We start from the raw sequence: 15038 nt of genomic DNA, 5'->3' as shown, positions 1-15038 counted from the left end.
ATATGGTCTGTAATGATGACTGATACTCGGAGCAAGTCCAGGGGCGGAGCTACGTGGTGGATATTACGGCCACCCATCAGCGAGTAGTCTTGTCGCACGTTGACAAATAGAAACATGCGGAGGTGGCTACGAACGGTCCTCTCCGGATCAAGTGCTGAATAAACTCTGGCTGTCACAATAACGTATAAGTCTGACGAACATTAGGGTTTTAAAGGGGGAAAAAATGAATAATAATGAAAAAATAAGTTGCTGCTAAGCGTTTTATTAACCAAAGCAATGTTATATCACAACCTAGGAGTTTTAATTAGGCGACTTTACAAATATACACAAAATGACCCAATTTTCTTTAAAGACTAAGTCAACTCCATATTATGTTCTGTGCAACCCAACGACTGGAAAATCAGTGTTCTGATGGACATTTTGTTTGTGGAATATGAATGAAACAATCCAAGCGACCATTTCACCACTTGCTGTCAACTGGAAATGACATTCACAGTTGCCAGGGCTAAAGCTCAGCTTCCGAAAACTGCTGTTTTAATCATAATGCTGTGCTTAGACTAATGAGGGCATGTAAAGATTTGGGGTTGACTTCCTCTTTAACCTGTCTAACACTTGGAAATGTAATTGCGAAATGTGAACGGACACACGCACAAGGCACTGTGCTGTAATTGTGAACGTATTGATCAATGAAGCGTTTTCCAGCAAAGGAGTGATTAACGGCAGCAGTTAAGTCGGCTGTGAAATCAAAAGAAAACATCAGAAAAATTGTTACTTTTCCTACGAGGATATTTCTTCACAGCATTTTCTCACACGGGTTGCTTCCTGCAAAACGGCGGAGCTTATTGCAGATATGGCGTTATGCGTTGGCTAACGTTAGCACTGTTGGCACGAATCAACAACAATCATTCCTGTTCATTGAGGCACAGATCCAACAAAATGAAAATGGTTAGATTTTCTTCCAAAGATGAAAACTGGCAGATTACTGTCATTATTTTGAGATGACGTCTTCGAAGTCTTGCTAGCATATGGTTGGTTAGCAATTTGTTGTTTCTTGCAGCTTTTACTATGACTGCAGGACGGAAACGAGCTTCCGGTGGACGTGCGTGCGTTCACATCTTGGATGCAGCGGCGACGGCCGACACTTCGGGACGGCTGTACACATGAGTAGCGTTCTAGCAGAAAAAGAGCCAGAAAAGCCACGTCAAGTCATTGATTAAGTCATGGCAGACCATTGATAAAGAATATTTTGAGATGTTTACAAGATCAAATGATATTCCGGATTGACAAAGTGGAAAAGCAGAATCCCAGTGTTGTTTTGTTTTTGTTTTTTCTACCTTCTGGGCTTCCGCGTTGTACTTGTTGAGAAAGTTCTGAACCCCGTTTCCATAATCTGGATGGACGGCTTTCAAGTTCTCCACCTGATGAACACGGCACACAATTTCAGAGGGATCCACAAAGTCGACCCAAAAAAAAAAACAAAAAAAAAACACAAACTCTATCTACTATGTGGAATTTTGCTTACCATGCGCTTTTGGATGAAGAGCTGCGCCCCCTTCAGGGAGCTCGCCAGGTTCTGACAAAGCCTCCGACGCTCCTCTTCGTTCAACACCTGAGTGAAGAAGGCGCGAACCTGCAAGAAAAAGCTCATTTCTTTTTTTTGTCCTACTACAGTATTTTTCACCAGCCAGCTCCGACAAAACGGTTACCTGGGTGACGTTGTCTTCATCGTGGCTGTTGTAGCGTGCCACGTCGGGGGACACCTTGAAGGACGTCTCCGTAAAATGAGGCTGAGTATCCGGTGCGCTGAAGCTGTTGGGGTAGTAGTTTGGAGCGCCAGCTGGAGGACAGGCAGAACACGTAGCATGAGCCGCGCCGCATTTGCCGATGTCAGGGATTTACTAAAAGCTCTCTCGGCTCGTCCGTCGTCCCGACCGTGGTTGTCGGTGAAGCACATGGGGCCGTCGCGCTGGTAGTTGGCCACTCGGGCCCTGTAGGGGCAGTTCACGGGGATGTGCAGGTAGTTGGCGCCCAGCCGGTGCCGATGAGTATCCGGGTAGGAGAAGAGGCGACCCTGAGGCGGAGAGAAACGGAGACCTTTGATACATGCGCGTCGGCTACCATGTTGGATATGGAAAAATGATATTTCTCGTCCGTGTGCTGTTTGAAGATTTCTTGTTTCATTATTAATTGTCCCAAAACGTTTTTCGTACCTGCAGCATCTTGTCGGGGCTGGCCTCGATGCCCGGCGGCATGTTGCTGGGGTCGAAAGCTATCTGCTCCACCTCGGCAAAGTAGTTGAGCGGGTTCCTGTTCAGGACCATTTTGCCCACCGGGATCAGCGGGTATTCTCGATGCGGCCACACCTGAAAGCCAGACGGGAGTGATTGTAAATTTGCCTTTTTAAAGCTGACGGATGAGTTGGAAGGGCATTTGTACCTTGGTGAGGTCGAAGGGGTTGAAACGGAAGTTCTCGGCCTGCTCGAAGGTCATGACCTGGATGTAGAAAGTCCAAGAGGGGAAGTTGCCATTGGCGATGTTGTTGAAGAGGTCTCCGATGGCGTAGTCCGGGTTGGAGGCGACCAGGCGGTCTGCCTCCTCTATGGGCATGTTCTTGATGCCCTGGTCCGTCTGGAAAGACATCATATGAGCATCATCAGTGCCGCGCTTCGCGAGGTCGACGCTTCAAGTGGACATGTTTCGGGATGATAAACTTTTGAACACAAAGATTCGGGTCTCTGAGATGAAGACCAGGCGTGACCTTGAAGTGGAACTTGCAGTACACGGGCTCTCCAGCAGCATTGACCAGCTTGAAGGTGTGCGAGCCGTAGCCATTCATGTGGCGGAAGCCGTCCGGCAAACCCCGATCGCTGAACAGGAAGGACACCTGCATAGTTAAAGAAAAAAAAAAAAAAAAGATTACAAATAGAATGCAGGCAGCTGTGATATTAAAGGTTAAAGGGAAGAATAATTGCATTATCGTGATGCACGTCGGAATCATTTTTTGCATCTCGCACACACAGCTGACCTGGTGCAGACTCTCGGGCCTCAGGCTGAAGAAGTCCCACACCATATCTGGGTCCTTCATGTGCGTCTGAGGGTTGCGCTTCTGCGTGTGGATGAAGGACGGGAACTGCAAAACATCAGTGGTCAACACCAGTCTTCCATTGCTGAAGAAAAATTGCTGGTGTCTGAAATGCTCCTGTGGTGTGCTACAACAAAGCACTGTTACCTTGGTGTGGAAGACTCACCAGCATGGCGTCCCTAATGAAAAAAACGGGCGTGTTGTTGCCCGTCAGGTCCCAGTTGCCCTCATCTGTGTAAAACTTGATGGCAAAGCCTCGAGGGTCTCGCACGGTGTCTGCTGAGCCGGATTCTCCCGCTGGAATACAGCAGAATACAATATTCAAAGTTTGTCTGGAAAAGGAATGAGTGTTCCACTCCCATCCTTTAGGTGGTAGTAATGCACATTACACAGCCTTACACTGCCTTCAAAAATCACAAAAAAAATTGGGCTGTCCTGCTAATTCTAACCAACAAACTAGAAAAACAAAAGCTCTTGCTGTACTCGACTGTTCTCAACTCACCCACAGTGGAGAAGCGGGCAGCGATGGGCGTCACTTTGCCGACATGCTCAAAGACTTTGGCCTTGCAGTAGCGGCTAATGTCGTGCGTCACCTCAAAGTAGCCAAACGCTCCTGTGCGCACAAAAATCTTCCTTTATTCACATTCAAGTCGTGAAAATGATTATGAGCGTACATCTACGGTTCCTCCACACACGGGAGGAGCAACAGTGGTTTTAAATGGAGATGACGCTGACAAATACCTCACCTGCCCCTTTGGCGTGCACCACACGCTCGGGGATACGCTCACGGTCGAAGTGGGCCATTTCGTCGGTGAAGACCACATCCTGGACCAGGAGGGGGCCCCTCGGTCCAGCTGTCTGCAGGTTCAGCTTGTCTCCGATGGGAATTCCGCTGCCTGTGGTCAGCGTCTCTGCTTTCTGAAGCACACGGCATTGACACAAAATGTCACTTTGCCACTAATGTTTGCTCAATGTGAAATTATTGTGCTCCATTTTAGTTTGATTCATTTTGGTATTAGCTTTAGATTTTTTTTATCTATTGAGATTTTGTCGAGTGCAAGATAAGTGGACGTTCTTCAATAACAATCGAATGTTTGCTCTGTTTATATAATGACCAAGGTTGAAGTCCGGTCTGAATGAATTCCTCTAGTCTGCAAATGACCTACTCTGCGTTACTTTTCAACTACTAGCATGAGAGCAAAGCTATTTTTTGTTCGGTTTTATTTCTGAATAACAACAAATAGCTAGCGAGCATACATGCAAATTAAGACAAACGCTAAGCAACATGGTATTCACTGATAAAAAATAGTGCACGTACTAGCGCTGTATTTTGTTTATTGATAACAATGTTGTGATAACATTCAGCTAGTTAGCCCCACATGACCTCTTACTTCGCCCTCGTACGAACCTGGGAGCTTCGAGCCTGCTGCCATAGCTTCATTTGATCACTTGCTTTGTCTCTGCTGTCAGCCATGTCGACAGGTGATCGCCGAGCTTCTTCTTGATTCAAACAACTAAATCGCTTTTTAACTTTTTGGTGTCCTCCCAGTCTGGCAATATATTTCTGTTATGTTTCCGGACTTTGCTCGATTTAACCCCGCCTCCTCCGGTTTCCTCTCTTCTGATTGGCTGCTGTGCAAGATGTTGACCTACTTTTGGGACCATAAGAAAAACAAATATGACATAACAATCTTGAATAATTTATCTGGCCTCGATTAAACTATGCTCCCGAGATAGCTCGCTAGCTCAGTTGTTCTTGTGTAGATGTATAACTCGATGGATAAACTGAATGGCTAACCAGATACAGACTAGATAGTGAGGTTTGTAAAAAAATATTTTGATTTTATTTTTCTGTGGTAATTTTTAAATAAAAACAATTGTCCTGTCAGGGGATTGAATCATTTGTCAAGTTACCATCACTGTCAAGTTAAAAAGTAGGTCAATGTCAAAACTGCTTCAGTTGAATTGCTTTTATTTCAAAGAGCATTTACACAAGCTGGCGCTCCGGGCATTAGAGCTTCATGCATGGTCATGGAGGAGGCGAACAGAATTGCTGGATGGAAATGGAAAATATTGCTATTATTTGGCACATACAGAAATATAATTTAATATCACGTGGTCGCGGTGCTAAATATTTCTGGAGTTATTTCAAATGTGAGAATGCAGTCAAAAGTGGACTCTGCATGTGACCGGTTAGGAAAATGACTAAAATGTTCAGAAAATGTCAACAAACTAAAATGTAAATTTACGTTTGTCACAATTGACAGGGAGAAACACCATTTACACTCTTAATAATGCCAGCGGGTCTACTACTGCAAGAATAACAAAACAGCGCAACATGACGACAACGCGCTGATCATACTCTACCGGACGTTCGATTCGGCTATATCTGCAAATAGATCACCTGGGAATTTAAAAGAGTACCTGGATTGTGTTTTTTCAAAGCAACATCAAACACAGCACCAATCTGCTAGACTGGAAAGGAGACTTCATGTGACATGGACTCATGATTGTGTATATGTTGGATGCATGGCAGATTTTTGTAGGGGTTCACTGTACTTAGAATTTCTTAATTTTCTTAAGTATTGTGACATGATAGTGGTGTTGTTTAGAAGTGCATTCAGTCCCCACTAAAGACCCAGGTCCCGATTGCATGGCCTGCCACTGGCATACAGAGATCCGTTTCTCATATTTTGCAGCTATCCGAGATCACCAAAATTTAGCTCTTGCGTGTAATGTCAGCGTTTGACTTCAGACCCTGCGCAGCGGGTGCCACATGGACACGGGCTTCCTCAGCGTGGCCAGCATTTGGTTCCAGTGAGTGATCCCCATGCCACCGGCCTCTGGACCGATGATGACATGACCCAGGTTCTCGCCCCGCCCGTCGTCGGATGCCTCAGCGACAGTGACCCGCAGCGAGAGCTCCTGCAGGGGGAAAAAAAAAAAAGGTGGGGGGTGTGTGTTATGCAAGCATGACTCAGCACTTGCTATCAGTTGGCAAGTGTCGGACCTGCAGGACGAGGGAGGGCACGGAGAAGATCATGGCCTCGTTGAAAATGGGGTTGGTGTCGTCCCTCTTAGTGGAAGTCTTCTTCTTGCTTATCTTGCGTCCGTCTTGCAGGAGGTAAACTTTGACGAACGGGTCTGCAACGAGGGACGGTCGGCGTTACAATTCTAAATGAGCCGCACGTGGGTGCATGCAATCGAATTAGCTTCAAATGCTAATGACATTGCTCTAATCCCTAATTTTCAAACACATTTCGTTTGATGAAGACTTTTAAATTACACATCTAATTACAGTTAATAACAACGAAAGGCTAATTAACACTGAAAAAGCACCGAGGCAGAAGCTTGTACGGAATTCATTAACCGGCGAGGAGAAAAGGCTTGAATGCCAAGAGACAAACATTAGTGCTACTGCTAGTGTGAATACTGACAAACTGTCACACTTGATAAAAAAAAAAAAATAACGCTTGTTTATATAGAAAAAAGAAGAAATTGCAAGTGCGTACAACCTGCAGTGTTCTTGCCGTTGGTCCACAACAAGTTCTTACACTTGGCCACCACCACCGTGAGGCGCTCCGCCGTGGGCAAGTAGCTGAGAGATAGCAGAATCTCCCCGACCGCATCTGCTGCCTAAAACGAGTCCAGTCACACACGACATGCGAGTTTGGAAGCAGTTCCTGCCAAAACTGAAACACTCTGAACATGTTGAAACACATTTATCGAATCTTATTGTTGGTATTTCATGAAATGGTTGTCATTTGGGGTAATTTATTCGCGGTGATACGTAAACCCGGCGGGTCAACCCTCGTCTGATTCCAATGACTATTGCGATATATTATTTTAATACACCTACAAACACACAGTATATTTGTATATTTAGGTTAATGGTTAAAACACAAGCACAGTGATGATCATCCTAATAAGACTCACTTTGTTGACATCCTGGAGGTAGAGCCAAGCGTTGAAGGGTCTGACGGTGAGGTCCAGATCTGACAGCTTGAGTTCAGCCACACCGGCGCTGATGTTCCTTTCGTCGCTGTCGATGCCGAAAGCGGCGAATCGGAGGCTGCACTCGTCCAGGGCGCACACGTCGATCGCCACAGAGAACCTCTCGTCGAAGATGACGGTGAACGCGTTTGTCTGCACCTGTCGGGGGAAAAAGACGGAATGTGCTTGATTGACCGTGGCGGGTTTTTGCCTGGAGGTGGCGCCGGGAAGACGTGGTCAAGTTTATGGGTGAGGCACTGGATCAGGAATATCACATTTGTCATTAGATTACCAGCCTGACATCATTTTACCTTCACTTGTAGATAAAGTCCATGCGCCGGTCCCTTTGAACAAACATCTCCGTAATTCGATTATAAAAGTCTCCTTTTTGTTTTAGCTTGGAAAGTCGCTCAGTTTCCATCGCGATGGTCGCCAGCGAGCAATGTCTTCCTGGATCCGTGCCACTGCGTGGGAATGGTTTGAGTCGTTTTAAACTAAAGACTGACTCTTCATCGGATGCTCTCGTAGCCGGCAAAGTGAGGACGAGCTGGAGTAGCTTTGTCGCCTCTGGTACAGTCTGGATCAAATCATTTTTGGCCAAAAAAATGAGAAGCTGTTCTGGAGTTTGACATTCGTCCCTTACTGTTTTTGATGTAGTCAATCCGATCAGATCGGCTTTTAGTCTCGCAATGTCAAAGAATCGTTCGTATTTTGACAGGCTCCGCAGTTTGGCTTCAAAAGAGCACATCTGTATCATATCGCAAAATTTTGAACAATCGACTAAACCGAGAAACGCAAGCTCACCAAAACGATCCAATATGTTTCTAATTTGGACGCTGACGTTATCTAGAATATGATCATACATTAATTTCCTTTCATCTCTGACAGATTGCTTGCTTGCTTTGCTTTCACCATCCGTCAGGCCTAGCGTGGTGCATTTTTGCTCAAATTGCTCATAGAAAATGTCAAACTTTGGTTTCCTGCGTTCGACTCGTTCCATCGTGTCGCGGATTCGTTCGCAACAATGTTCAGAGTCCATCGTGTTGTTTTGAAGCCCTTGAAAAAGTTCATCCGTTTCCTTGGCAATGTACTCATAAGTATTGATTAAAAAACACGTGGAGGCTTTTGACAGCCACTCGTCGTATCCGGTCGCCAGCATTACAGTATCATTGTCCCAGCTGTCAGGATCTTCACTCATGATGCGGAACACATTGCGAAGATCATCTTGATGCCTGCTTATTGTCTTAAACAATGAGGAATCGGAACTCCATCGGATAGGCGCCGCTCCCGGCAAACGTCGCCTCACCACATCATCCAGCAAGCCGCTGCGCTTTGTGGACTTACTAAAAAAATTCCCAAGTCCTTCCACGGTTTTTAAAAACCTTTTACACGCGGGCAAGCCTTTTGCTGAATGCACTAAAAGGAGTTCAGGCTTGTGTGCATCCAAGTGCATAGCTTCGGGAACTTTTTCTTGCAGTTTCTCCTGGACCCCGTGCAACATCGTTGACGTCACAGCAGGTACTTCATACGTCTGAGCGACAAGCTTCCAAACGCAATCATAGTTCTCCAGCACTCCCAAGACGTAGTCCGCAACATCAGGAGCTCGTCTGTCAACGCAGCCCAAAAACGCCTCCTTCACTTCACACCCAGCTTCACTTGTAACCACATAGCGCAAAAGGACAGATATTTGCGCTTCGTCTGCGTCGTTTGTTGTCTCGTTGACCTCCACGGCAACAAACTTTGCTGCGTTAATCTCCTTTTTAATATCACTTCTAATGACATCGGCGACTGCTTCGATTAAATTCTTCTGCATTGTGTCTGACAAGCCAGAAAACACAGTGGGCGTCTCCAAATGTCTTGCTAAATTCTCATCGTTCTCAGCAAATGCATGTAAAAGTTCCACATAGTTTGCGCCAAACGGTAACCCTTGTTTAGCAAGGAAGCAGGTTGCATTAATCAGGTGCTTTAAAATCTCTCGATTTTCTTTAACTTTGGCATTGTGGACGCTAACATCGAGTCTGCGCTGCTCGTCCACAGCGACATCTATCGTCGATGTCCCGAAGTTTTTCAAAGCGATCTGGCTATGGATGTGGGAAGCGGACCTTTCGTGTTTGCTGAGACTTCTGTGCAAATTTTTCATGTCAAAATATCCATTTTCTGTCCACACGTTGTCACGACCGGAGAAGAGTAAGCAGGGGAAACAGAAGAGGCGACATCGTGCAGGGCAGCCGCAAAGCCAGTCCTTGCGCGTGTACCACTCACTTCGAAACGAGCGACATGTTTTCGGAGGCACATCTCGAATCTCCGGCATTGGTCTTCCTCGCTCAATTAAATCCAGTTGGGACTGGTAGTCCAGTTGGGAAAAGTTTTTAAGCGTGTATATAATATCTTCTTGCATGTTTAGCTTTGCCGCATGCGGCTAGCTTTCTTCTTTGATTTTTAATTGTGGCACTTTAAATGTAGCTTGGGCGTAATACTGCCATCTACAGGTCACTGATAATATAGCATGGTATTCGATTTCATCTATTCATTCCAAATAACAAAGTACGAGGTCATTCCAGTTTGTTTAACCCGACCCCCCCCCCCCCCCCATCGTCCTCAAATATACAAACAAATGTGGTAATTTGACACATTTGCCTTCAGAAAATAATTTACAGAATTGTGTTGCCCAAGTTTTTGTGAAAGGCTCTTTGTTTATTTGTGGAATACATAAATAACCCCATAAAGATCAGCGAGCCACCATCAGGTCAAACCTTTAAATTAGAATTAATTTATCTTGAAGTTTTCATACAAATCTTCTCAAATTTACTTCTCAACATTAATGACCACACCAAGTCTTTCCAACTGTTGCCATGCACTCGCTTCCCCTCTAAATAAAATATAATACACTAAATAAAATGTATTAACTCTGCACCTGCAGCTGTGGGAATGTTCGGTCACACACAGTGACAGAGAGATTTTAACAGCTAAAACAGCTTGGGGTCAAATTGACCCCAGAGGACCACCGATGCGATATTTTATCTTGAAACACAAACAAAAAACATCACGACTGTGGTTATTTGCCTAGTAACTGCATTTCCGCTGTGTAAAACCATGGTATGAAATAAAAATGAGCGATGCAGGTTACTAGGCACCAAGTAACACACATGGGAGGGGAAGAGGATGTAATTATAGCATTTTATCTCACACCGGAGTAAAAAGCCAATGTTTGTGCCGACGTGGACCAAGAAGAGGGCCTTGAATGGAAGACCACCTGAGGGCTCTTATGGATTTTATTGATGAGGGGCAGCATGGAGGCATCGGGAACGCTGGACAAATGTGCCGGCGCAGAGCTCAGCCTTGGACTTTTGCCTCCTATTTATTTCTCCCTAATTGTGCACAACAGGGCTGTTTGTGTGTACACAGCAGATTGTAGTCGTATGTGCACGGGCGGAGGAAGCTTTGCGAGCCAAAATGACAGCTAACCGATGAGTGTAAAATTGAGCAGAGCGGATGGGAAACAGGCGGGCCCGCCGATGACTGACACCTCGGCGACGCACCGGGGAAAACAATACAGGAAGGACATGCGGCAGACGCTTTATGATTAGAATTGAAAATAAAATAAGGGCGGGGCTGAGGAATTAGCTGATGTCAGCATTTTCTGTCGTTGCCAAGATGTGGCTGCTCGAGCGCTCAAAATCAGTGAGGATGGTCGTTTTCCTAAATAACCCCACATCAGACATGGCGCCCCTAGTGGTGCTCGAGAGTGGTGCATGCACACTCAAGTCGCTATTAATTAATTGAGTTCTTCAGAGCGACCCGATTTACGCTAAAGTGGAGATAATGTAACACGAGTGCAAGAACCATCTTACCCTGGTGACTCCCACGTTGAGCTCTTCCGGACCCAGGGAGATCCTGATGAAGCACCCTGGGAAGTCTCCCTCCTCTCTCTCCAGCAGGTCCTTGCCCTGATGTGCCATGATGTGCAGCGTCCCCTGGCCGCTGTGGCGCGATGGCTCGAACTCCAGGGTCACCTCCAGCTGACCCACCGTGAAGTCGTGGCCAAAGTTGTTGGCGATGGACGAGATGGAGCTGAGTGAGTCGGTGGAGATGGAGCGATTGAGTTGGGCCGTGCCGCTCAGGTCCAAATCTCTGCCCATCAGCTCCAGCTGGCCCAGATCCCTCAGGCCGTCTGGGGTGTCACCTGGGCCCAGGCTAGGCTTGCGGCTAGACGCCGTTGACGTCCGCCGGTGGTTGTTAGCTGCCACCCGCTACACAAAACACACACTTTGGAATTGGACCCGAGCGACCCTGACCGGCGATTGGCCTACCTTTTGTCGGACCTCCGCGAAGGAGGTTCCATATTTTTCCTGCAGGTATCTGTAGTCAAAATTAGGAAAGGGCGACGGCGCAGGGAAGGTACCGGACTTCCACAGCTTCCAGATGTTCAGCCCAGCCACCGCCAGCAGCACCACGAAGCCCACCAGGTAGATGCCCACCTCCCAGCCCGGCGGGTTACGCACCACTGAGAAGACAGCATAGAGCAAGTTGGAGACGCTTAGAAAGATGCGTGAAAATAAAAATTCATTTCATTCTATTATCCACTCACCACTCAGATGGTAGCCTGAGACGTCCCCACTCGGAGGAGAGGACATGGTGCAGGAGCCGGCCTGGAAAGTGCAAAAAGCGGAAACGGCCCAGTCAAGTCTCCTCATGGATGGAGAAGAGAGAAAATATCTGCGTGTGCAGCAGACGCAAGAGGCCGGCTTAGCGCTAACATCATTACAACAAATAAATGAGGTCGTTATCCCAAATGTCATTTGGGTTTTTTTTCTTCTATAAATAATCATCTTGAGTTTTGCAGGGCGACTAGCTCCACTTGCTATTCAGATGTATACGGGAATGTTTACGTGCGGTCATAAAGAAGACGAGTGAGGAAAAAAAAAACTTTTAGCATTTATTGTGCCCATTGTAAGATTGCAATCGCACAATAACGACGAGACACACAACGATTACGTGCCGACATCCCGCCACGTGCAAATCATGCCACGAGATATCGTTGGACAAAACATGAGCGAGATTGAGAATTGATCAAGAGGAGATGAATGCACTCGCAGGCCGCTTTTAAAGAGACAGAGAAGAACAAGGCAACACAACACCAAGTCAATAGCGGGCATCCATTGTCGATCGACTGACTCATTCCTCCCCCAAGAAGCTTCTCATCCTTCTCCCTGCTCGCTGGAATCTGGAGCATTACACTAATGATACCATTGGATGGGGGGGGGGTAACCCTTGGGGTGGGGTGGGGGGGGCACCAGTCAAGTCAGCTGAAGCCGTGCAGCCAAATTAAAGTGGCTGACGCAGTGCAGAGCACTGACGGCTGCTGATGTGCCGTTTGGACCTGAGCTTTGTTATATCTTAGCTTGGCTGTAGTTGTGATGGATCAGTGTGTGTGTGTGTGTTAGGAAGGAAGGATGATTCATGGAGATTTGGCAAAAAACAAACGAGGCAGCGTGGGCGCTCCGGCTGTGTCTCAGCGGAGCCGCTGAGCTGAAATAGAACACAAGCAGACAGGCTTGTTGTGCTTGCTTGTGTGCGGCTTCTTGTCTCTTTTAGGATTTCATTTTATTGACTCACAAAAGTGACATTGTAGAGTTTCTTTTTTTTTTTTTTGGCAGGTTTGAGAATCTATTCCATGATGACAAGCTTTTTATGGAAGACTCAGAGTCAAATGTAATTGATTATCTTGTACTTTATCATGCTGAGAAAGCTGTTGGTAATATTTTGGTAACTTGCCCTTAGGCCTGAGACGGAAGAAAAAAAAAACATCTTGTCACTGTATCGGCTCACGCTAAGTGACATGAGCACAATAGCGCTTTGGGAATTTGTGAAATTTCAATTTTCCGGCGCAGCAATGAGACTGAGTGGAAAATGAAAGACTGAGCGTGTGCGTGCACGTGTGTTTGTGAGGAGGTAGGCCTTGTGAATATTCCAACAAAAAGCTGATCAATCAAATCCTTCTCCAGTTTGGCTCAGACGACTGATAATCTAATTAACGGCCTTGCCACAGAACTGAAAGCCATAAAACAGAGCCATACGTCTTCTGGTGCGATTGCCGACGTTGAAAATGTCTGCGAATAACTTTTGACAAGATTTTTTTTAGGAGTGCATCAACATTTTTAGGAGACTCGTTTGAAATTTTACTCTTGATTAATAGAAAATGAAGGTACCTAAAATACTTCCCTGAGGAACTACCGACGGACAATGCCGAGATTATTTTCTGCAACATGATACTTGCGTGAAGACCACTCTGAGACCGGACGCCGCTCCCTTAATTAAATAACCCCTCGGCCAATTCTGCAAGCATGGTGCTATGTGTGTCTGAGAGGGAATCCCCTGATGAAGTTGGAGATAGTGGAGGAAAAAAAAAAAGAGGTTCAGCTAAGTGAAGAGGCGGGGCATACCCCCCTACACAAACCTCATGACACACAGGTTCACCTTTAGCATCATTAGCATCATTAGCATGGGCAGTCAAGAAGAGTCACTGATGTGAAAGTGCTTTGTGTTTTGAGATACAAGCTAACAGGCGGACAAATTTGTTTTGACTTGTGGCAAACAACCACAAAATGGTTACGGTCAATGCAACTCAAGTTAGTTGACAACCAGTGGCATTTTATGAAGGACCAAAACTGCTAAAATTGAAAACAAATAAAAGTAAAAATAAAAACGAATATCAAAAATATAATTGAAAAATAAATGCAAAAATATTTAATTTAAATAAAATTTAAAAAAATAGAAGTAAAAATGAAAGAATTAAATTTAAAAATAAATAGCTAAATAAATGTGGAAATAAGTAAAAAAAATTATATGACAAGAATATCAGTTTGTATATTTTTAAATTAATTCTCCACTTATATATATTTATTATATTTGTTTATTTGAGCAGTTTTGGCCTTCCATAGCAGTTTGGCAGATAGTAAACACTTCTTTAAAAAGGATCTGTTTATTGGCCAGTGTATAGAAAGTGTGCGTGATCATCAGATAACTGCAAGTGATGCTCAGCAGTGAATGAGTTAATAAATGTTTTCTGAAGGTGACATTTCCTCTAGGAAGAAAACCGACAAGTCTCCCGCAGGTTTTGTGTTCTAACTTGTGTGATTCCACTGTCGGCGTCTATTCCAAAGTGCCGTCCCATCACCAAACTAGTTAGCAAGGACATGTTGTGGCTCCAAATCCCAGACTTTGTGACGCCATGCAAATGCAGAGCTAGAAACGTGCTTTGGGGCATTTAGCGGCACATGGAAGCGGCATCAATTGTTCTAAGTGCAACCTGCTGGAGTCCACCGGATCAATATGTGGACACAGCGTGTGTGTGTGCAGCAAAATCACGGCAGCCCTCCTCCTCCCCGCTTTTTTTTTTTTTTTTTTGAGAAGCAAAGCATAGAAGGATGCTTTCTTACCGGGACTTTCCTGTTTGCTGCAGCGGCAGGCAGGAGGAGGAGGAAGAGGAGGAGGATGGACGAAGCAACTCCACCGCTCTTCCTTCTCTTCAGGCGCCGCTCTCCATCCAGTGCCGCCGAATGCTGGAGGGCGAAGAAGATGACGACGAAGAGGGAGGAGGAAGAAATGGGTTACTTCGGAGAGGCTTGCTTGGAAGGAGGAGAGAGATGAAGAGGAGCAGCTTGCTTGTGCCGCAGCTCGCTGGAGTCTGTAAAGAAAGATGCTGCTGGAGGCATTTCTGTGTGCGCCTTACACACACACACGGACACACACACGCTCCCTGCAGAACAACTTCTCACCTCCGCCTCCTCCTCTTCACAAGCAGCAGGCGGGCATGCACATGCAAAGGAGAATTTAAAGCAACATTAACCCAATTGGCAATTGCATTAATTATTCTGTAATATTTAATAATAATTATTGTGTATGTCGTGTACTTACTGCTCCTAAAATTCAGTCATCCCGTCAAGGACGTGTAAAAAAAGTC

At 45.7% G+C, this 15038-nt stretch overlaps 2 protein-coding genes across 3 annotated transcripts; both read right to left on the bottom strand.

Annotated features, from left to right (window-relative positions):
• Positions 1-246: 246 nt before the first annotated feature.
• cat (catalase) lies at positions 247-4664 on the bottom strand. Its single transcript, XM_088377858.1, has 13 exons — positions 4491-4664; positions 3829-4000; positions 3585-3695; positions 3249-3379; positions 3026-3130; positions 2759-2884; positions 2437-2628; positions 2211-2363; positions 1933-2071; positions 1707-1837; positions 1523-1630; positions 1335-1418; positions 247-1172 (listed from the first exon to the last, which is right to left on the bottom strand). The coding sequence occupies exons 1-13, from the start codon at positions 4554-4556 to the stop codon at positions 1110-1112; spliced, it is 1581 nt and encodes a 526-aa protein (XP_088233984.1). The 5' UTR covers positions 4557-4664; the 3' UTR covers positions 247-1109.
• A 373-nt stretch (positions 4665-5037) lies between these two features.
• On the bottom strand, positions 5038-14831 carry syt12 (synaptotagmin XII). Of its 2 annotated transcripts, XM_088377860.1 has the most exons (8): positions 14515-14831; positions 11664-11724; positions 11386-11579; positions 10927-11325; positions 7019-7234; positions 6598-6718; positions 6093-6226; positions 5038-6007 (listed from the first exon to the last, which is right to left on the bottom strand). In XM_088377860.1, exons 2-8 carry the CDS (start codon positions 11707-11709, stop codon positions 5834-5836), a joined length of 1284 nt encoding a protein of 427 aa, XP_088233986.1. In that variant the 5' UTR covers positions 11710-11724; positions 14515-14831; the 3' UTR covers positions 5038-5833. The 2 variants fall into 2 exon arrangements, with proteins under 2 accessions (XP_088233986.1, XP_088233985.1); XM_088377859.1 differs by lacking the exon at positions 14515-14831 and having other exon boundaries at positions 11664-11777.
• Between the last annotated feature and the right edge of the window lie 207 nt (positions 14832-15038).

Source organism: Syngnathus floridae, chromosome 6 (genome assembly GCF_059516105.1).
Source record: "Syngnathus floridae isolate MCC-2025c chromosome 6, RoL_Sflo_1.0, whole genome shotgun sequence".
Lineage (NCBI taxonomy): Eukaryota > Metazoa > Chordata > Actinopteri > Syngnathiformes > Syngnathidae > Syngnathus > Syngnathus floridae.
This window is presented reverse-complemented; position numbering and strand designations above follow the sequence as displayed.

Bases quoted from the DNA above. Each gene is read 5' to 3' on its own strand.
- syt12 (XM_088377859.1), bottom strand. From the start codon at position 11,769: ATGAGGAGACTTGACTGGGCCGTTTCCGCTTTTTGCACTTTCCAGGCC. The intron at 11,580-11,663 runs GTGAGTGGATAA...CTGTCTTCTCAG, and splicing joins CTCAGGCTACCATCTGAGTG to TGGTGCGTAACCCGCCGGGC. The intron at 6,719-7,018 runs GTGAGTCTTATT...GACTCGTTTTAG, and splicing joins ACCTCCAGGATGTCAACAAA to GCAGCAGATGCGGTCGGGGA.
- cat (XM_088377858.1), bottom strand. From the start codon at position 4,556: ATGGCTGACAGCAGAGACAAAGCAAGTGATCAAATGAAGCTATGGCAG. The intron at 2,364-2,436 runs GTACAAATGCCC...TCTGGCTTTCAG, and splicing joins ACCCCTTCGACCTCACCAAG to GTGTGGCCGCATCGAGAATA. The intron at 1,173-1,334 runs GTAGAAAAAACA...TTTTTCTGCTAG, and splicing joins ACAACGCGGAAGCCCAGAAG to AACGCTACTCATGTGTACAG.